General features: G+C 39.9%; 1 protein-coding gene across 7 annotated transcripts in view; it reads left to right on the forward strand.

Moving 5' to 3' along the window:
- LOC143282022 (uncharacterized) overlaps window positions 1-23,543 on the forward strand; it is a 231,484-nt gene that overhangs the window by 54,793 nt on the left and 153,148 nt on the right. For all 7 annotated transcript variants that reach the window (XM_076587446.1, XM_076587445.1, XM_076587443.1 and 4 more), the window contains 3 exons: window positions 10,584-10,750; window positions 21,186-21,408; window positions 22,576-22,659. In XM_076587446.1, the coding sequence (XP_076443561.1) occupies window positions 10,584-10,750; window positions 21,186-21,408; window positions 22,576-22,659 (474 nt within the window). The remainder of the gene's footprint in view (window positions 1-10,583; window positions 10,751-21,185; window positions 21,409-22,575; window positions 22,660-23,543) is intronic.

Consider the following 23,543-nt stretch of genomic DNA (forward strand, 5'->3'; position numbering starts at 1 on the left):
TCCCTGAACTCGGCACACTGCTGTTTCCTCTTGCACGTGCCCTGAGGGACTGACTTGTCAACTGCGTCTCACCTCACTCAACACTTGATTTTATACCTACTGCCACATGGTAGCTCTGACCAATTGCAGCTCGCAGCACTTAAACCTGCCTCCCTGTGGTAGCTCTGACCAATCGCAGTTCGCAGCACTTAAACCTGCCACCCTGTGGTAGCTCTGACCAATCGCAGTTCGCAGCACTTAAACCTGCCGCCCCGTGGTAGTTCTGACCAGACACAGCTCGCAGCCGTCAAACCTGCCGCCCCGTGGTAGTTCTGACCAGACACAGCTCGCAGCCGTCAAACCTGCCGCCCCGTGGTAGTTCTGACCAGACACAGCTCGCAGCCGTCAAACCTGCCGCCCCGTGGTAGTTCTGACCAGACACAGCTCGCAGCCGTCAAACCTGCCGCCCCGTGGTAGTTCTGACCAGACACAGCTCGCAGCCGTCAAACCTGCCGCCCTGTGGTAGCTCTGACCAATTGCAGCTCGCAGCACTTAAACCTGCCGCCCCGTGGTAGCTCTGACCAATCGCAGCTCGCAGCACTTAAACCTGCCGCCCCGTGGTAGCTCTGACCAATTGCAGCTCGCAGCACTTAAACCTGCCGCCCCGTGGTAGCTCTGACCAATCGCAGCTCGCAGCACTTAAACCTGCCGCCCCGTGGTAGCTCTGACCAATCGCAGCTCGCAGCACTTAAACCTGCCGCCCCGTGGTAGCTCTGACCAATCGCAGCTCGCAGCACTTAAACCTGCCGCCCCGTGGTAGGTCTGACCAATCGCAGCTCGCAGCACTTAAACCTGCTGCTACGTGGTAGCTCTGACCAATCGCAGCTTGCAGAACTACTCCGCAAGTCAGCTGAGCTGATTTCATGTGCCTTTAACCCCCTATTTGTTGCTTAATCCTTTAAACTGACAGTGAGGATGTTTTTTGTCAAGTTTTACCGCGACAATATCGTAACCATTTTGTCTTGAAACTGTGTGTTTCACACATGACCATTGCATTATACTCTTCTATTTTATATCTTGAGGTAATATGATTTTGAAATGAGTGAATATTTGGTAGGCATTTGTCTAATTTACATTTATATATTTTTTATATAGATTTTTCCCAGGAGGATTAGCAAATCAAGAACTTGGTCTGTAACTATATCCATATGGAAACCAAAAAGTATTATATGCTCATTAAGCTTTGAATTTGCACAAATTGTACATTCTGTTTTTAGTGAATATTCTAAATTTACCCCATAATTTTTAGAGTGATCGCATTGCCAGAAAATATGCTCCATACTGTCTTTAGCTTCTAAGCAAAAGTCACAATTATTACTATTTACTATTCCAATTTCTTTTGAAATTACATTTGTTCCAATGCTTCTGTGTATTATGCGAAGTTGTAGCCATTTCAGTTTTATCTCTTCTATTCTATGAATTTTAATAAAAGCTTTTTCCCAATATATATTTGTTCCCAATTTCTCAGACCATTTGTTACAAGCATTTTGAAGTGTATCATCAGATGTCAAAATATGCCCATGATCCCCTAGATACTGAGTAGATTACTTTTAATGCCCCGGGTATATCTTGTGTACTTTGGTTTGTTTGGACACTAAGTTTTACCTGTTGAAAATATTTTTCTATTGTGAGATATATATATAAAGAGAGATATATAGATATATGGATAGATAGATAGAGAGAGAGATGTGGATAGTTATGCTCTCTCTCTCTCTCTCAGATATGTAGGAAGGGGAGGAAATGGGTTATAGAAATCTTAAGGTGTTTACGTAAATTAGGCTCAATAGATTCGTACATATTTTGGAAAGTTTTTGATACTCAAATAGAACCAATGATAACATACGGTGCCGAAATTTGGGGACTTTCTGATATCAAGGATTTAGAAAAAGTACATACATTAGCTATTAAACGTTTCTTAATGTTCCGTTACATGCTTCAGATACTGTATTATATGGAGAAAGTGGTAGATACCCATTATATATTAAATCATGTGTGAAATGTATAAAATATTTGTTAAAATTGATAAGGCTACCCACATCGAGATTATGTAAGCAGGCGTATGAAATGTTAGTAAATGAACATGAGAGAGGGAAGGAAAACTGGGTATATCTTGTAAAGAAGACATTGACTGTAAATGGATTTGGGATTGTGTGGATGTGTCAGGGAGTTGGATGTGAAGAAAGATTTGTTTCAGAATTCAGAGATAGGCAAATTGCTTCATATAAACAAAACTGGCACTGTAAAATGGAAAGTACTGAGAAATAAAGATGGTTTTATAGTTTCAAAAGTATATTTCAAACAGAAAAATATATCACAGTCGTGACAAACAAGTGGCATCGAACAAGTCTCGCCAGATTTAGATCGAGAACAACTGGGTTAAATGCATATAAAAAATGGTTTCAAACTGAGCTCTCATTACTCTCCCCTTGTCCAATGTGCGGTCATTTAAGGGAGGATGAGTTACATTTTTTGTTTAGTTGCAAAGCTTATGATGATATTTGAGAAAAAATGTGTTGTATTTAAAACAAATTTAGCGAAGAAAGAAGATATTTTTGGAGTGCTTAATCTAAATCAAGAAACATCACTACAGTCACTTGCAAAATATATCGTTGAAGCAAATAACATGCGACGAAAAAAACAACAATAAAATAGTATGAGGTGTTGTTCATTGTGAAAATTGAAATCTGTGTTGTCATTCTCATATGGAAAATATTTATGTTATACATTTATATATGTTGTTTTTTATTTCTCTCTACATCACATTACTTTGAATGGATGGTCGAACTGCACTTAGTTTCACAGATTGATGGATTTCGTTTTGGATTTAGTTTTCATCAATATTACTATTGATGCATGTTGTTATTTGTATTATGAACCCCCATGTCATTAGGGCTGTAAAGCTATTGACATTAAAGTGTTCAGTGTGTTCAGTGTTCTCTCTCTCTCTCTCAGTTGTTCAGATCTTTCTACTTTCTGAAGCTGTTTAAAATCCTGTTTGACAATGGTGTCTTTCCTCAAAACTTGATAGAATCTATTGTCATGTCATTATTAAATAAGGGCAACACAAATAATCAAAATAATTACAAAGTTATCACTTTAAGTGACATTAACAGCCAATTATTTAGTACAGTTACTTATGGTAGATTGCAGTTCAATTATTGATCATATGTTTACCATGTTAGCTGATACAGAGACCGTTCTTTAATAGAAAATTGTATGTAGCTTTTACAGACTTTGAAAAGGCATTTGATTCCATAAACAGGAACTTGCTCTGGCCATTGTACTATGATATGGTGTGAAAGGTGAATTATGTAACTGTTTTAAGAGTATGTATGATAGTGTTAAATGTAGGATTAGGTGGGATGCTCAATTAACAGATTACATAAATTGTACAGCTGGTGTTGCAGCCAATATTATTTTCATTGTTCTTAAACAAACTGGCTTTAGAAGTGATCAGTAATCAAAGACATGGTGCCACTTTTTCATATGAAGCTTTTGAATTGTTTGTTTTATGATATTGTTTTATTGTCAGAAAATGTCATTGGGCTACACACTCAAATAAATAATCTGCAAAACACAGCATTTTCACTTCATTTAAAAGTTATGATGAAAAGTAATATTGTTTTTCGAAATGGGGAATTTTTATGTGTAAGAGAAAGGTGGATTTATGATGGACAGTGCCTGTTGTTAATGTTTACAAATATTTAGGGATATTGTTTTCCAAATGTTTAAGTTTTGCTATTGTTTGCAGGTAGAGCAAAGAGTGCTTTGATATGCATTATGAGAAAAGTATCTTCATTGGATAATACTTCTTTCAAATTATTTGTGAAATTGTTTTATTGTTAGGTGTAGCCCATCTTGCAGTTGTGGGGACTGAGCAGAGCTGCTCTTCATTGTTAATCTGTCATTTGTTTGCCATCAAGAAATTTCTTGGTGTGGATATATGTACCCCTAGTGATTTGATATATGGGGAAACAAACAGGTACCCCGTTTATTGAAATTCTGCTGTTCAGTGTATTCAATACTAGCTTAAGTTGTTAGAAATGGAATAATCTCGGTTACCTAGTAAAGCATACAGAATGTTGTTTTACTCATGATAGTAGAGGGAAAAAGAACTGGGTATCAGATATACGTGTTTGGTTGGTTGAGTATGATATTGGTGATGTTTGGCTGAACCAGGATGTTTGTAATGTAAGATTTATTAGTGTTTTTAGACAGCATCTGATTGATTGTCGATTGCTGCATTGGCATGATCATATTCTTGGCAGTGAAGGATTTAACATGTTTAGAAGTTTTTGCAATACACAAGATATAAACAATATTTGATATTTAATATAGATAAACATCTATGATTTGTAATGACAGAATTTAGGTTGGGTGTATACGATCTGGCTGTAAGTTATTAAAAATACAGAGAACATAATGATAAAGATTTGATTTGTCCATTATTTAAAACTCTCAAGGAAGATGAACTACATTTTGTTTTGTGCTGTCCAGCCCTTACTGAAATTAGACTAAAGTTTATATTTTTCTACCAAGTACTACCAATATACATGCACCTTTAAACTAAGTTTTCTAATGTCGTCAGTCATGCACTAGACAACACGACATACATAATCTATCATGTTTCTTATATGAAGCATTCAGACTAACAGAAATTGTAACCTCGCGGTTTGTCATGAACTATTGTTTCGCATTTCTAGTATTATTTTGTTGAAAAATGTTCTTGAATATTTTGTACTGGTATTTGTTCACTTACCCTTTCATGAGGGGCCATGACCAGATAAATAAACCATTCACATTCTCTCTCTCTCTCTCTCTCTCTCTCTCTCTCTCTCTCTCTCTCCCCCTCTCTCTCAAGATGCCAGCGACCAGACATCAATGATTACCAATCACTGATTTCCACCAAGCTTGGCCAGGCATGCTCCCTGATCCTCTCTGGGCCTTACAGACATGACTAAGCCAGGAATATCGATCTGGTCACTTGAACGGGTCTGAACACACTGGCTGCAAGCTTCTCTGCTCTCCTCCAACTATGTAGAAGGGCTGGGGTACTCAAGCGCTAGGATAGGGGTGTAATATTATATTTCTGAGCTGTGTTGTTTTGTTTTGTTTACTTTTCATCAGTTTTCTTATAGTCAACATGTGGAGGAAAGAAAATCAAAAAAGTGGACAATTCTTATAGATAAACTGACGAGGCTGACAATGCATGCATTCTTGTGTAGATCAGATAAAAACAGAAATGTGCACACACACCCCACCCCTGTGCACCCTTCTCAGTTCTCTGTTTAGTGCTTGAAGTCCTCAGACCAAACCCATATTCTTCCTCACTTGTAAATTGCAGAAAATGCTGGACTTCTTTTTCTGACTTTTGTCAACACAAACCATCTTACTGGCTTGAAATTACAAATGTATGTATGTGTGTGTGTTATTTTATTCTCCTTTTTCTTCCTTTTTTTTTGGGGGGGGGGGGGGGGGTGAATATTTTTTCTTTTCTTTTCTTTTAAATCTGGTTTAGCTACCAATATTCAGGAAATCTTTACGGGTGACTCCCAAACCAATGAGACCCACGTTTTTTTTTTGTGATGGGGGTGGGGGGTTGGTGGACGAGGTAGGGGGAAGTTGGTTGAACAGGGTCAAGGGGGCATGTTTGTTTGTTCTGTGGCTTTCTGAACTGTATAGTTGAAGAATTTTTGTAATCCTTAACCCAAATCAAATCAAATCATATTTTATGCCTATCCAACCACAATTTTACTGCAGATAATGCTTCATTTCTTTTGTACAGTCAAAGAAAAACCAAACTAATGTTAAAAGATCAATTAAGATAATGTTAAAAAGACAAGTTCGCTCATATCATGTTCAATCCATATAAAAGATAAATCAAGTTTAAGATATTTATTTCCTCTGGGAATTGAAAAATAGTATCTGAAGGTACAACTTGGTACAACATCTTCATGGAGCTGTAAAATGTTTGTGGCCTTACCCCCCTCCCCCCTCTATGGGGCAAATCTTTGTTTATGGACATTCATAAGAGTTGCACACAGAATGCTCTTATGAAAAAGCTGTTGCATGTTTCTATTTGTCCTTTTTAGGTGCAAGTACCAGATGGGAAAACAGTATAAAGTATCCAGTTTGCTAAATTTATTGATGCTGGAAAGCAGGATTCTCTTTCTCCTCTCTCTCTCTCTCTCTCTTTCTCTCTCTCTCTCTCTCTCTTGGAGAGATTGGAAGATTAGGCCATGCCTAAAATCTTAATCATTGAATAAAAAATGTTTTGAGTTCTCTCTCTTTGTGTGTGTGTGTGTGTGTGTGTGTGTGTGTGTGTGTGTGAAAAAGAAGTATTTTGCATGTTTTTGGCAATATTGTGCATTGGAAGATTATTTCTGTTAATGATAATCTTCAAGTTAAGGATGATTGCTTGTAACTGTTCCATTTTTTTCCTTATTAACAACAGATATGTTATTTACTTCTCTTTTTTTATGATATAGGCTGATATCTGCAAACAGCCATTCTTTGGACTTTTTGTAACTCATCAGTAACACTTTCTGCCATGAATTCTTGAGGATTATACGTGAGGACAATCATTCATTGAAAGTCCCATGAAACAGTGGATCCAGCCTGCATGTTGAATAGTGACTACCAGCCGCAAGGAATTAAGGGGGTGAAAGAGTGGCAGTCAAGTGGAGGGGGTTTGTCTTAACAGGGGGCTTTTTTTTTAGGGTGCACAAATCCCCTCTGAATGTTATCACTTCTCTGATCTACCCTGCACAGGCAACAAGTAATGAACAGCTCCACATTGTTTTCTTACCTTTTAGGGGGTGCTGGGGTGTGTGGGTGAAGGTGGTAATGCCAGTGCTGTGATTTAGGTCTGGATCCTCCACTTTTCCCCCCTTGGTTTGCATGCCAGTCTTTCATTAGCAGCCTTACACAGGGTCTGGAATTTGGGGAGTGGGTGTGCCTATAGAAAGAGCGGCAGAGCGGAGGGTTGTGTTGGCATGCAGATCTTCTCTCTATATATGTGTATATATGCATATGTGTGCGTGTGTGTGTGTGTGCGTGCGTGCATGCGTGTGTGTGTGTGGAAGGGGGTTGAGGTTAGGGGAGGGGTAGGTGGGTGTGTGTGGTTGGGTGTATGTTTGTTGGTGTGGTGGGGGTCTTGAAAAACAGAAAGAAAGAAAATGTTAACTTAATGATTTGCACTGAGTTTCCAAAAACATTCAAGGAAACTTTTCATACTTCTTCAACTTCATGCATACTCCATGTAGTTTTTGTGTTGATTTCTTTAGACATTCACAAAAGCATACGCAGACACATACATGAACACGCACACGCACGCACACACAAAATTTAGAGTGTCATCACAGACAACATTGCATAAATGGCTTGAGGTTGGAAAATAGTTTGCAGTTCCCTCTTTTCATTCAAGATATATCACCAGTTTGATCCATAGCTTTCATTCCAAAGCTCATCGCAGAAAATACAGCAAAAACATAAAATGCCCTTGAGGAAAGTAAACAACTGTGACTCACTTATCCATTGTCCAAAAAAAATTTGCCTACTCTAAAACAGATTATAAAAAAGAAAGAAAAAAGAAACAGATTAATTAGCCTTGATGGTTGATTGAGAGCCCAGTTTGATTGATCCATTTATTTTGATTATGTAAAAGAATGCATTTTAACTCACTCAGTACGGCCAGTCCTCTCTTCTCCTCTACACAGACCCCTCGGATGTCCAGTGGGTGTCTCAGTGATCCAACCTTTAGCTTCCGTCGTCAGAATTGTGGTATTCTTTGTCAACATTCACCTCTTCAGTATAAAAGCCTTCCGCTTGTAATATTTTGATGGTGGTAATTGGGGAGAAACGCAGTTAACTCACTCGGGACGACAAGTTTTCTCCCTTGCTTTTCCCCACAGACGGCCCATTTGTAAGGGTTTGGAAAAAAATTACAAAAAATACAAAATACTGTGTAAGAAAATGAAACTTTCAGAACTGGTTTATTACGTGTTGAGCTATTACATATAAAAAAATCAAATTTCTCATCTTATTTTTACAGTTTTGCCATATGTAGAAAATACTGCCATTTTTTCATCCCGAATCACCATACCCATGCTCGCTTTCTGCATTAAATTCGCTTTCTTCTTCGTCATCATCCACCTCTTCAATGTCCGACCCTTCAGTTTGTAGCATTTCAAGTACTTCAGCAACCCTAAAATGTTGCCCTCACTGCCTTGTTCGCTTCACAACATTCTGAGAAGAGCCCGCTTTGCTAACAGGCTGGCACGCGAGCAGATGACCGGTCAGTGACTTTGTCAGCGTGTGTGCGAGACGGGCCACACATCCCAGGCTGACCAATCATACCATTCGATTGTGGAGTGACCCAGAATAGCGCACTCTGCTTGGCTTATCACAAAATCACGTGTACAGCGCATGATGGAATTTTACTTTCGGAGAATGCTATTCCATTCCTTCGTCCGAAACCGAATACGTTTTGTGTAGGAATGCGTGAGCATTCCTTCGTCCGGAAAGAGTTAACGTCGTCTCTTTCGCCGTTCGTATGGAGAGAGTTAAACTGTCTACATCTCTATCTCAATATTTGTCTCAGTCACATACACACACAGGTGCACATGCAAACACATATATGCACACACACATACACACATGCATGTACAAAGACACACACACAAACGCACGCACACACACACACACTCACACAAATTTAGAGTGTCATTGTAGGCAACATTACATATATGGCTTGAGGTTTGAAAATTAAACAGTTCTTATCACTCAGTTCCCCTTTTTTATTCCAGACATACCACCAGTTTGGTCCATATAATTATTACGTTGTAACGTACAAAATGCAGCAAAAAAATAAAATGCCCATGTAAAAATTAAACAACTGTGACTCACTTATCTTTGGTCCGTGATTTTATTTTAACGGCCTTTGTTCAAAATACAGCAAAAACAAAAAATGTCCTTGGTGAAAATAAATAACTGTTATTCACTTATCTTTGGTCCGTAGATTTTATTTAACACCATGTGTACAAAATACAGCAAAAATATAAAATGTCCTTATGGAAAATAAACAACTGTGACTCACTTATCCATTGTCCAAAAACAAATTGTCTGTTCTGAAAAATATTTTTTTTGTATAAAAAGAAAAAAAAAGAAATGGATAGATTATCCTTGATGGCTGAGAGCCTAGTTTCATTGATCCATTTGTTTTTGTAATGTAAAATATTGGACTTAAAGCTATCTACATCTGTATATCAATATCTGTCTCAGACACACACACTGACACAGCACCCACTCAAACACACACATATGCACACGCAGAGACACACATACATATGCACATTCATGTGCACAAACACAAACATATACACACATCCATGCACACACACACACACACACACACACACACACACACACACACACACACACACACACAAATTGAGAATGTCGTTGCAGCCAACATTGCATAAATGGCTCGAGGTTTGAAAATACTAAACAGTTTTTATCTATCAGTTCCCCCTTTTCAACAGGTCAGGCATCTGCTTGGCAGATTTGGTGTAGCATACATGGATTTGTCTGAATGCAGTGATGCCTCCACGAGCAACTGAACTGAACTGAACTGTTGATGTGATCCTGGCAGATGTTTCCATAGGATGTGGATGTGCTGTGACACATGACTCCATCAGATGTGGATGTGTTGTCAGCAGGTTTTTCCATGGGATGCCGATGTGATGCTGGCAGATGTTTCCATGTTGTGTTATGTTGTTGGTAGGTGTTTCCATCAATTGTTGGTGTGTTGTTGGCAGTTGTTTCCATCAATTGTTGGTGTGTTGTTGGCAGTTGTTTCCATCAATTGTTGGTGTGTTGTTGGCAGTTGTTTCCACCAATTGTCGGTGTGTTGTTGGCAGGTGTTTCCATCAAATGTCGATGTGTTTTGGTAGGTGTTTCCATGTGATGTGTTGTTAGCAGGTGCTTTCATCAAATGTTGATATGTTGCTGGCAGGTGTTTCCATGGGATGTTGATGTGATGTTGACAGATGTTTTCATGGAATGTGGATGTGATGTTGGCAGGTGTTTCCGTGTGATGTTGTGTTTTTGGCAGTGTTACCATTGAATGTTGTTGTCCGAACACAGTGATGCCTCCATGAGCAACTGAACAGAAACGAACTGTTGATGTGTTGTTGGCAGATTTTTTCATAGGATGTGGATGTGTTGTAGCAGGTGTTTTCATGGATGATGTGCTGTGGCTGGTGATTTCATGGGATGTTGGTGTGTTGTTGGCAGATGTTTCCATAGGATGTGGATGTTGTAGCAGGTGTTTTAATGGGATGATGTGTTGCGCCAGCTGTTTTCATGGGATGTGTATGTGATGTTGGCTGGTGTTTCTGCGGGGTGTAGATGTGTGTTGGTAGTTGTTTCCATGGGATGTGTTATTGCAGGTGTTTCCATTGGATGTGTTGTGGCAGGTGTTTCATTGGGATGTGGTTGTTTTGTGACATATGTTTCCATGTCATGTGGCTGTGTTGTTGCAGGTGGAGGACCTGGCACTGGGGCAGGAGGTGAATGGTGACCTGGACAGGATGCATCACTCAGGACTGATGGACTACGACTTATCCCCAGGCAGGGCCAGTCCCCGTGCCCCTATCAAGGCCCTCCATGACTTGTCCTTGGTCTTCCCAGACACGGACAGTGGCTTTGGGTCAGTGAATCAGTATATGGGTGTGGGTACACATCTCATGGGTCGGATCTTAGTGCCAAACAGCTGTTATTGTTGGTTTTGGTTTCTCTTGTCTGTTATGTTCTTCTGCTGTTTGGTTGTTTTTTGGATGTGGCTTTATAGATTTTGACACAAAAATGTATGCTTGGAAGAGTGATTTGTTACATGACTTAATTGAATAGATAAAACTTTATTCAAATGCTCCTGTTAGAAATATGTTTGTTTCTTAGGGGGAAATGTTTGTTTAAAGTGTGTACATTTGCATAGAATGAGTTATTATATTTAGTGTGAAATTATTTGTAAAATGTGCATGTTATATTCATGTAGTAAAAGACCATTGCATATATTTAGCTAGGATGTGTCACATTCATGTTCAAAGAGATTTTAGTCTAAGAAAATTACGAAAATACCTCAAAAAAATTGCAAGAAAAGGTTTTTTTGGTTCTATGTATTCAGGGTTTTTCACACTATCACCTGTAAAAAATCGAAGAAAATCGAATGTCAGATAAAAGCAGGAAAATTAAATAAAGAAAAATAAATACAAGGAGATGGCGCGAACAGAACACCATATTTGAGTCTGAAACTCTCAACTGGGTCACGTCACTGACACCTTGTCAAGGATGCCACAACGGGGATGGGCCTGTTAAGTACTACGCTTCTCCGGCATTTCGTCCGCGCAGCGGAACCTGCCTACCACTGTATCTTATGCTTCTCTGTTGAGCGTACTGAATATCATACATGATTTTACATTGCTTCATTGTTAAGTAATGTTTCCGAGAAAGCAAGTGTACTTACAACAGTCAAATTAGACTGTTACTAAAATATAATCACAGTTATCATGATCTTAAAGTGTGCCAGCACAGACTGCATGGCAGTGGCATAGGGGTAGACAGGTTCGCGCGATTCCTCCGTTTTCGCGTGTGTGAAGTCAGAGTATGGTAAACCATGCGCTTAATAAAGTTTCTTTCACTGAAAATTTAAAGATTTTCTTTTTTGAGATTTCTTTGCAAAATGGAAATAGACGAATATCAAGACACATGTGTGGTTTGCAAACACCCATGCAGTGTTGACAAAACATTTTCTGTACTATCGGAAAAGGGCTGCAAAGGTGATAATAACATTTTTTATAGTAAGTTTGTGGGCTTTCGTTCCCATCAGTGTTTATTTCATATGTATTCATTTATTTATTTCCTTAAGCACTGTCTTCAAGGCTTAGCTTTTATTGTTTTCTTTTGTTTGTTTGCTTTGTGTTTTTTTTGTTTTGTTTGGTTGTTGTTTATCTCCATTTAACTACTGACTGTGAAAGTGTGTGTGTGCGTGTGTGTGCATGTGTGTGTGTGTGTGCGCGCGCGCGTGCGCTAGGAAGGCAGAAGGGCGAGGGAGGGTTTAGGAAGGAGAGGGACGGTATTGAGAAGAGGAAGAAGAGAAAGAGGAGAGAGAGAGAGAGAACTAACAGAAGGAATCTTGTTTACTGAAGGAAAAGAACAAGCACAGGAAGACCTTTCTTACGTACTACCCCAATTTTATGGAAAAAAAAAGAACTTGAGGAAAGGCAAAAAGAAAAACAAGGTATTACATAAATGTATATGCCAGAAAACAAACGAATTTCAACTGACAGCGTACAGAAAAGCTAGTCAGTGTGATTTTAACGCACGATGCATATCTGTGTATAAACAGAACGTTGCAACAGAAGAAAGAGAGAGGGGGGCCTGGTTGGTCAGGTATGATGCAAGCTGTTCACATGGGCAGTCACTGTGGCATCTCTGGCTTCCTGCCCATAATCGACCTCAGTCCAAGTGACATGGCCTGTCTCTACTCTACCATACATTTCATCACAAAACAGGCCACACGACACAACTGAACACCTGTCCTGACTCTGGATCAACCACTCTGATGGAAAGCCACTGACATCTTGCTAATGAGCCTCCTGCCAGTTATATAAGTCGATGGTGCTGCGCCTTGGTGCTTTCCATGCTGAAATGAGCTTCTGAGGCTGCATTGGACGGTTGATGGAGGGCAGTGGGTTGCAAGAGGTTAAAGGTTCTGGAATTGCCCTTCTCTCCAAACGCTGTCATGCACATGACGCAAGGAAAAGCAGTGACACGAGCAGGAAGGGGACATTTTAGTGGACTCTTTGCTTAAACGCACTCGTGACTGCTAAAACATGTGGAGTCAAGCTGCCAACTACACAGAACCTAGATCTTGTTCCAGAAGACCTTCATTTGGAACAAGTGGATCAACAAGTTCAAAATGAACTTCAAAATTCAATTGACACTTTCAAATCAAATGCTACAGATCACACGGACTTCACCGAACCAATGTTAGATGAAGATCTTGATCATGGACTGGCTTTGTATAATTTCTCTCATGGAGGGCAAACTTGTAGCTCATGACCTTGAGGCAAACACGCATCTTATCTCCACAATTTCTGACAAGTTGGATGCAAAGAAGGAGGAGCTAAAACAACACCCCACAGCTGCCTCGTGGTTGCAATACAATCATCTCATAGATATTTTACGATGTTTTCTGAATGCAGAGAGGACGGGAAACTGGCATCTTCACCTGCGTACATTGCTGGAGATGATACCTTTTCTTGCTTCAGCTGGTCACAGTCTGTACACAAAGTCAATCCAGCTGTACCTACAAGATATGGTGCAACTTGAACAAACCAACCCTGACATGAACAACAAATTTCAAGGTCATCATATTTTCCACAGAAGTGATGGCTACTTGGCTGGTCTTTCTGTCGATCTTTTATTGAGCAAGTGTTGATGAGAAGCATCAAATCAACAGGGGGGATGACACGTGATCGTGGAATGTCAGAATCCCAACGTGCAGCATGGCTTCTATCAATGCCCACTTGTGCTGACATCAATACGTCCATTCAGAACATCACCGGGTTGTCTTTTTCAAGTGAACAGCACAAAGACATCAGCATTGCCAGAAAGAGGCAGGATGGTCACGACATGATGGTCATCCTTGCTCTCCTGGAAGAGAGAGATCCCTTCATTGCTGGTCCTGTTTTGAAGAATACAGCCACAGGTATGGTTGAAACACCAAGGTGGATGCACACAAGGCAAACTAAGTGGGAAATAAAATCTTGAAGATGGAAAGCCACAAAGCTACGGAATACACCTTTAGGTCAGAACAGGCTGTTAAGATGGCCTCCATAAACACTGTCAAGATCGACGCAGAAGTGGTGGCTATCGAACCTCAACTTCTGTTTCAGCGCCTGGTTTCAGCCGCAGGCAGTAAATACGAGGACAAGAGTGAGGTGTTCAGATATGAGCTGTCGAGTCACCCATCAACTCTTTCTAAGTCTTCTATTTTTCTTCGTCAAGGAAATAAAGCCCTTCTTGCTGATGGGATCTGGAAGAGAGTTTCCAAACCCATGCCAGAGAGTGCCTTTCTTGGTGACGTGCGTTTGTTCTGCATGGAGAGGCACTTCTAAAAAAATCCCTGGTCTCGTGGCTCAACTTACATTTCCATCATTGAAACTTACGTCAGACATGAGCGACAGAAGTACAAGAAGCCTGTGATGGCTATACAAGTGGCCCAAGCACAAAAGACGTCACATATATGTGCAGAACTGAGGGAAAGTCGTCCACTGAGGTTCAGTTTACACCAGACATGACCCTGCATATCGGGAAAGACCTGTTTCTGGCCAATCATAAAAACAAGCAATGTTTTATTGACTTGCTTTCTTGTAAGCTGCGGAACAACGGATGCGTGACTTTCTGTTCTGAAGGAGATGCTGACTGCATGATTGTTGCTGAGGTTCAGGAAAGTGCAAAAGGCAAAGAGACAGTGGTTGTTGACGATGACACAGATCTTTTAGTCCTTTTGGTCTGCCGTTTCAATAGTGATTCAGAGGAAGTCTTTCTCAAGAAAAGTAGAAAGCCGTTCAGGTGCTGGAACATCAAGCAGTTTCAGAGTTCACTTAACAGCTTATGTCATATCTTGCCTGTCATCCATGCAGCCATAGGTTGTGACACAACGTCCCAAGCTTTTGGAACTGGCAGACGGACAGGTTTCCAGAAATTTCTGAGCTCAGAACGACTTTGTGAACTGGCAGAGACATTCCTGAAGAACTTAGAGAAAGACGAGATTGTTGCTGCTGCTGAGCAGATGCTCTTGTCTCTGTATGATAGGAAGACAGCGTCCACCCTTGACAAGATTAGATACATGATGTTCTGTTCAAAGGTAGCGTCTGGGACAACATTCATACAAGTTCACTCTCTGCCCCCAACGTCCTCTGCTACCAAATACCACAGTTTGAGGACATATCTGCAAGTCCAACAGTGGACTGGAAATGACACACTTGTGCCGGGACAATGGGGCTGGAAGATTGTTGACAACCAGATGGTGCCGCCTTGCACAGCACACTTGCCTCCTGCTCCTCCCAAGCTTCTGTGCATTATCCGCTGTGATTGCGAGTGTGACTGTGACAAAAAGGTGTACCTGCAGAAAACAAGGTTTTGACTGCTCGCTAGCATGTGGAGAGTGTCATGGAATACATTATTCGAAATCAGCACAGGTGACAACCGCTGAAGAACAACACTGAGAGGGAAGCCTTTGTGAGGATGGACATTATTATGAATTAGTCCAGTAATTCTATGATAAAAAGTGGTCTAATCCCAAAATAATCGCAATATGTTGGGTTTTTTTTTCCAGACTTGCATCTATACTTATTGGTGAAGAATGTCTGCAAAATGTAAGTGTATATTTTAAAAATGCAACCTTACGACGCATAAAGACAGCTTTGTGTGAATAAGTCGCTCTGCTTACACATTGCCTTTCACGTTAACAATTTGCACAGACTGTCAGGATCGATGTTCTTCTTGTATGGTTTGATTTCTTTTGATACTGTACTTATTACTGCTGAAAAGAGGACCAGCTTAAGGTCAAATGGAGACCAGGTCACGATCAAACATAGGATTATATTAATTGGATTTATATATATATATATATATAAATCTGACATAAATGAATCCATTAGAACAGACAACATCTCATGTATGAATTCCACGTTTCCAGGTCACAGTGGACAAAACATCTACATGAATGACACATATTGCGCGCGCGTGTGTGTGAGAGTGCGTATATCCACATTTGGTGATATTTTGCTTTCAAATTCAAAATAATGTTTTGCCTCTCTCTCTCTCTCTCTCTCTCTCTCTTTCTTACACACACAGAGACACACACACACACACACACACACACACACACACACACACACACACACACACACACACACACACTTGTTTGAAATACCCCCACGACAGAAGATAATAATAATAGATCAAATGAAACAAACAAGACAGTTCATAATTAGATAGATAAATGAATAAATAAAAATAAACTGAATGATAAATGTGTAACTAACAAACTAAAAATAAAACAAATAGATGAATAAGTAAATTGATAGATACATAAATAGAAACAAACAAACAAAATAAATCAATGTTTTTAGAACCCAGATAATGGCTTGTCGTCACTTCAGATCACACAAGTGCCTTGATGACCGTCCGTTTCCATTTTACATACAATTACTTAAGAAAGTTGAATATTGTAATTTCTTCAGTAAAATATTTTTTTAAGCGCATGGTTCACCATACTTCAACACCACATTTTGCGAAGGCAACATGTAAACCTTTCTTCAACGCCACTTTCGTGCTGTCTGTCTAGATGCAAATTGGGAACAAGATAACTGTTATAACAGTTCAGTAACTGATTCAATTGACAGTTATAAGTATGTTTTATTATTCCGGAATCACTAATTGCCAACAAATCAACGCAAAACATTCACTACGGTCAGGGAAGTACGAAACAGGTTTCACTGCACGGAGTGAGAAAGCGCGGGGAGGAACCAGGCCTGCCCGCAGAACCCGACTTGACAAGGCGCGAATGACAAGCTGCGGCAGCAAGAAAGTATGGTGTGCTTTTTCTTCCATCTCAGCCTATTTATTTTTCTTTATTTAATTTTCCTGATCTTATCTGACGTTCGATTATCTTCAATTTTTTACGGGTGATAGAGCGAAACATTCTGAACACGTAGAGCCAAAAAAACGTTTTCTTGCAATTATTTTGAGGTTCGGCCACTTTTTCTCACAGAATTACTAGACTATTTATGATGTCTTAAGTTGTTTCAAGTGCATACCACATACATGTAGAAAAAAGTTTACACATCTTTTAAAGTGCATGCCACATTCATGTAGAAAGAGGTTTTGGATTATTTAAAGGGGACATGAAGTGAAATAGCATCATGCTATAAAAACCTGGCTAATGGGTAAATGATTACAGGGCCGTGTATTAAACTGAAAATATCTGTGCATTACAGCAGTTTTATCTGTCTGTCCTGTAGTCTCATAGACCTTGGTGGCACTACACATTTGGCAGCCAGTCTCTTCCATTTCTCACAGTTATTGTTCTTCCAACTGTCTGACTCACGGTCAGACCTGTCCATTCTGAGATGTTGGCCTCCCATCTCTTCTTCTGCCTGCCTCTTCTTGCTCTCTGCACTGTTCCCTGCAGAATGTCTTGGCCAGTCCTGATTAACGTGAGACATGGCCATATCACTTCTATTTCCTTTTCTTTACAGTGGTCAGTAGATCATTAAGTGGCCCAATAGCTTGTTTGACTCTTCTACACACTTCATCATTTGTGATGTGGTCCCTGTATGTAATACCAAGGATCTTCTAGAAGGAAGCATTTCATCTGTAAGGCCTGTATCTTATTCTTTAGTTCAGCTGTCAAGGTTCATGTCTCTCAGGCATATAGAAATGACAAGGGAATGCATCTGTCTGATCTTTGAGCTGAGCTGATGTTGCTTTCATTCCAGATGGGCCTCAGTTTTGTCTATGCTGTTGTTGTCTGAGCTATCCTTGAGAGTATTTCTGGCTTGGATCCTTCGTCTGAAATGATTGCTCTGAAATACTTGAAGTTTTTGATGGTTTCCAGTTTTTCACCATTGACTCTGATATCAGTGCTGATGCCATTGGAGTGGTTGGTCATCAGTTTGGTCCTTTTTGCGCTGATCTCTGTGCCATAAGCTGTAAAAGTTTTGTCAAGGTTTTCCACCATTCACAAGTTTTTCTTCTTCTTCTGTGTTCGTGGGCTGCAACTCCCAAGTTGACTCATGTGTACATGAGTGGGCTTTTATGTGTATGACCGTTTTTACCCCACCATATAGGCAGCCATACTCTGCTTCCGGGGGTATGCATGCTGGGTATGTTCTTGTTTCCATAACCCACTGAACGCTGACATGGATTACAGCATCTTTAATGTGCATATTTGATTTTCTGCTGCGTACACACACAAAGGGGCTTGAGGCACTAGCAGGTCTGCATGTATGTTGATCTGGGAGATCAGAAAAACCTCCACCCTTTACCCACCAAGTGCCGTCACTGAGATTCGAACCCGGGACCCTCAGATTGAAAGTCCAACACTTTAACTACTCGGCTATTGTGCCCATTGTTCACAAGTTCATCTTCATTCCCTGCCAATCTGTCAATGTCAATGGGAAAACACAAAATGCTGACTCTTCCTTCATGGTGTTCACGTGTGTCAGTCATGATCCTCTCCAGGAAGATGTTGAAGAGAGCATTAAAGCAGTTATATTGATTTAAGCTGTCAGCCAGGAGTAACACTGGATGTTGCTATATTGTGCTTGGCACTCTAGAATGGAAACAGAAAGAGGTCATTTGTGATGTCACATGTATTGTGCTCAAAGCCAACTTCTAGGACTGGTTAGTTTAAAACAATAGTGAGAAATAATGGATGTTTTATGAATTAAACTGCAGACCCATCACTTTCATCATTTTAAAAAGCTGCGACAGTCAAATCACTGTCTGAACAACATGTGCCTTCTGCGGGCAAGATGGAGCTGGCAGACACTCACAACTTTGAACTGTCTGTGTTGTTGACATTTCAGCAGCTTCTTTTAACTCTTCTTCTGTAAACTCCGGTTCAAAATTATACTGAACTATTCCAAAATCCTTCTCGACACAGACCTTACAGTCTTTTTGTCTTTTTTTTTTTTTCAAAGGCCTTGCACAGTATTTTTTAACGAATTTGTTTCACTATTCTTCATAAGTCAGCCAAAAGCAAAAGAGAGTCTCCATACTTGAGATGCCACAACCATTTCAAAATTGTGGCCTCCACGACTACTCGAAACATCATTTTTAAATAGTTTTTTTCTCAACATTCACATTTACTTGCTTTAAAAAGTACAAGGCATAACTACCTAAATCTGTTAATGTAACCCATAAAGCCCAACAACTTTGTGTCCCTTTTAACCCGTCCAGTGCCTACAAAATGTCAGCTGACGTCCTGCCTCTGACATCCTCCACTTATTTCGATTTTTCCTTTGAGTTTTGTTCAGTGAACATGAACATGCTCTGAATTTGTCTGGGTCATAAAAATGTATGTATATGTATATGTAAGGGTGGAAGACCCTTTCTTCTTGATAATTATTTGCTCACAGGACCATGAGAAGCAAGTGTGGAAAAGGAGCTAGGCTGATATGCAAAGAAAGGCATCTAAGTTTTGTCTGGCAAAGATAGTGGTCTCAGACAGTGGGTTTATACTACCTTGCAGGCTGTGGAAATGATTATGGACAGGTATAACGATAGAGATGGATCTCTTTTGTCTTATGAGTCATTTGAGCACAAAGATTATGACGACAGTGATAAAAGTGACATCAACTTTCAACCATTGGTCATTCTCATCTGTCATAGCAGACATCAGATTTGAGCAGATGACAGTAACAGACCGAGATATGGGCAGGCATTTTGTGTTGTATGGGGGGGTGGGGGAGGAGGAGAGGAAAAGGAGTTACGTAAAATGATAGATCCTAGGCCAGTCAGAGGGCATTGAAGTGGGCATGGCTATTGGGCATCAGAGAACTGTTGTCAGTGATTATTGATGCGGTTTGGACAATAGCCAACAATTCATGATTTTCACAAATCCGAGGGTTGAATGTGCAAAAGATGGGAAGAACTTTTTTTTATGGTCCTTGTCACTGATCAGAAGACAGACTTGGTCACAGGGGAAGCAAACTGGCGGGTACAACAGATTATATTTGTCAGCCCACATGCAACATGAACTGAGTGAGTGTCATCAAAAAGCTTATACCTCAGTAGGGGAAAGTTCTTTGGTGTTATAAAGTCTGACTGTTTAGCTAGTTTCTGAGGATATGATTGACACTTTTGATGGGTGCAGTAGCTGAGTGATTGAAGCATTGGACTTTAAGGGTCCTGGGTTCAAATCTTGGTAACAGCACCTGATGGGAAAAGGGTGGAGATTTTTCCAATCTCCAAGATCAGCATATGTGCAGACCTACAAGTGCCTGAACCCCCTTCGATGTGTATACACATGAAGAAGATAAAATATGCATGTTAAAGATCCTGTAATCCATGTCAGCGTTCGGTGGGTTATGGAAACCAGAACATGCCCAGCATGCACACCCCCGATAATGGAGTATGGCTGCGTACATAGTGGGTTAGATAAGCAAAATGGACAGACATGTAAAATGTTACATATCTGTCTGAGTATGAATGTGTGCATGCCTGAAACCTGATTGAATGACACAGGAAATGAATGATGAGCACCCAATGGCAGTCATCAGTCAGCAGCCTGTTGTGCAAATCCCCTGAGTTTATAAAGCACTTGGAGCTTGGTCTCCAAGTTAATTCAAATCAAACCAAACCCTTTATGTTGATAGAACACATGTCGGTTATTGCCAGGACAGTTATTCACTTATATGTCTGCAAAAGTTGTTATCACAGACATATAATCTGTTTTATTTTCATCTGCAGGTATAAATAGACTACATGCATGCCATTCCTGATTGTATTCTGATCATTATCATTTTGGATGTCATACTGTAGTGGTGGAAATAGACTTTTTGTCGCACAAAAATCATTATCTTCACTTTGAAATGCCCGAATAGTTATCTGCAAACAAAATAATTTGGAAAATAGCCCAGATTCAGAATCCTCATTCATTTCCCTTCACAAAAAACAGTCACTTTCTTTCAGTATCTTCAAACGTTTTTGTGCTAATTTTTTTTTCTTTTTATTACCTGGGGCCCTTCATCTGGGGTAAAGTGCATGCCACATTCATGTAGAAAGAGGTTTTTACATTATCTAAAGTACATGCCACATTCATTTAGAAGGAGGTTTTAACATGTATCAGTAGTTAGTTGCTGAATGTATGTCACTTTTGCTTAGACAGAGATATTTTAGATGAAAAATTCAAAATTACAACACCCAAGTCCCTGCTTCCCAAAGTCTTTTTCACTGTTTCCCAGATTTGCTGCTTTTTCCTTCCTATCTGTCTCTGTATAAACTGTTTGCTCAGAATGGCTTGATATTGTGGAAAATAGTTATGTTTCTTTTTGCTACTTATTTTGCAGCTCTTTCAAATCAAGAAGTCATCAATTGGAAGATTTCTCTCCAACAGCCTCACGCTTGCCTCGATCTCGCTCGTTATCACGCTTGAATGGCCTAACCACACAAGAAATGACCGAAATGTTACAAGAAAAGCCACTTCGCCATCTGCAGACACAGCTTGAAGACAGTGAAGCCAGAAGGACTGTGTTGATGCATAAATTAAAAGAGGCCCAAGCAACCCTAGAGGTATACAAATTATCTTACAAGCTTACCTCTTTCTCTTGTTGCTCTTTCAGATCTGAAGAACAAGAACAGATTACTAATGGCGAGCAGTGTCATTGTGTGTGTGTTTGTGTGTGTGTGCGCGCGCGCGCGTCCATGTTGCCAGATATTTCTCACTGTCTGTTTCCATTTCTGAATCCTTTACTTTCTTTGTTCTCCTTTATTTCCTCAGCACTGAGGCATAAGAGGGACATTGTAGTCATTAGACAGGGACTGAAGAAGCAATGAAGAAGTGGTGTCAAACCATCAAGTCCACACTGGATGAAGTGGAGTGATGGCCTAGAGGTAACACGTCCACGTAGGAAGTGAGAGAATCTGAGTGCACTGGTTTGAATCACGGCTCTGCAGCTGATATTTTCTCCCCCTCCACTAGACCTTGAGTGGTGGTCTGGACGCTACTCAGTCGGATGAGATGATAAACGGAGGTTCCATGTGCAGCATGCACTTAGCGCACGTAAAAGAACCCACGGCAACAAAACGGTTGCCCCTGGCAAAATTCTGTAGAAAAATCCACTTCGATAGGAAAAACAACTAAAACTGCATACAGGAAAAAAAATACCCCCCAAAATGGGTGGCTCTCTCAGTGCTGCAACATGTTCTTCCTGGGGAGAGCAGCCCAAGTTTCACACAGAGAAATCTGTCGTGCCAAAAAAAGAGAAATACAAATACAAATGAAGATATGCTGACATCAGCTAAGAAAAAGATACTATGTTGGAATGGCCATGTTAGAAGATACAGTGGCCTTGGTAAAACCGTCCTTCAAGGAACTGTTGAAGGAGGGAGATGATGGAGAGACAGACAAACAATGGACTGACTCATTGCAGAATGGACAGGAAAACCTTTTGAGTAGGAACTTATTTGTCATGTTTACATGAATACCACACTGTGTGTGTGTATGTTTGTGTTTGTATGTGTGTGTGTGTGTTTGATACTGCATGTTGTGTTAAAAAAAATCCCTATATAGTAGTATGCTGTCAGTTGATGTATTTGCTCCTATTTAGAGTTCCTCCTTAACATACATTTACAGACTACTGAATGAAAAGATGGTCATACATACACATAAAAAAAGAAATGGAAACAATTGTTTTCTAATTTGTTAAAAATGTTCATGTTGGACTGGTGTGTGTGCAGCTTCAAAATGATCGCTTGGCCAAGATTGAGACTTCTGCCAAAGACAATTCAGTACTTGTTGAAGACCTCAAATTCAAAGAAAGAGTGAGTGATTTTGACTGCTCAGCATCTGTTCACTTTATGTTAGTCTTTTTTACAGACGTTCCTCTGTTGTTGTTGTTGTTGTTTTTTGTTTGTTTTTTGTTGTTGTTGTTGTTTGGGTTTTTTTGGGTTTTTTTGTTTTTTGTCTGTCTTATTGTTGTTTTCCTCTGATTATTAGGAATCAAAAAGTACATTCAGTTTAAGTTTTTCTTAAGGAAGTGTCACTGCATTCGAACAAATACTTAATGCTAAAGGAAGCAATGCATGCACTCGGTTGAGCTAACACACCACATAAATACTGAAATAGGACATTACACTGATTTACATTCAAAAAACTTCCAGTGACCTGTTTCCACATGGCATATGGAAGTGTTTGAAAAACCATTATATATCATACATCTGCCCTTGTATGTGTGTGTGTTTGTGTTCATTCTTTAATTTAACATCTTATCACTTACTGTTTGTGGGTGTACACAGGGAGGAGGGTATGAGGATGATGGTGTGCAAGAGATGATTTGTAAAATTGTATCAATGTATCATCTATGTATTAATGATTCTTATATTGTTTCTGGTATATACTATTCTCATTGATATTTATATTCACTTGCGTAAACAAAGTGAGACTATGTTATAACCTGATGTTCGGTTGTCTGTGTGTGTGTGTGTGTGTTTGTGGTGTCTGTGTCTGTGTCTGTGTGTCTGTGGTAAACTTTAACAATGCCATTTTCTCTGGAAATACTTTGTCTGCCAATACCAAATTTGGCTTAAACATAGTAGGGAAAAAATCTTTACAGTCATACCAATAATAGGTTGTAAGTCTCCTGAATTTAGCTGCATTTCTGAATCATTAACAGTTTATTTCGTTGAAGCTTGTTCTGGAATTTGAA

Source organism: Babylonia areolata, chromosome 5 (genome assembly GCF_041734735.1).
Source record: "Babylonia areolata isolate BAREFJ2019XMU chromosome 5, ASM4173473v1, whole genome shotgun sequence".
NCBI lineage: Eukaryota > Metazoa > Mollusca > Gastropoda > Neogastropoda > Buccinidae > Babylonia > Babylonia areolata.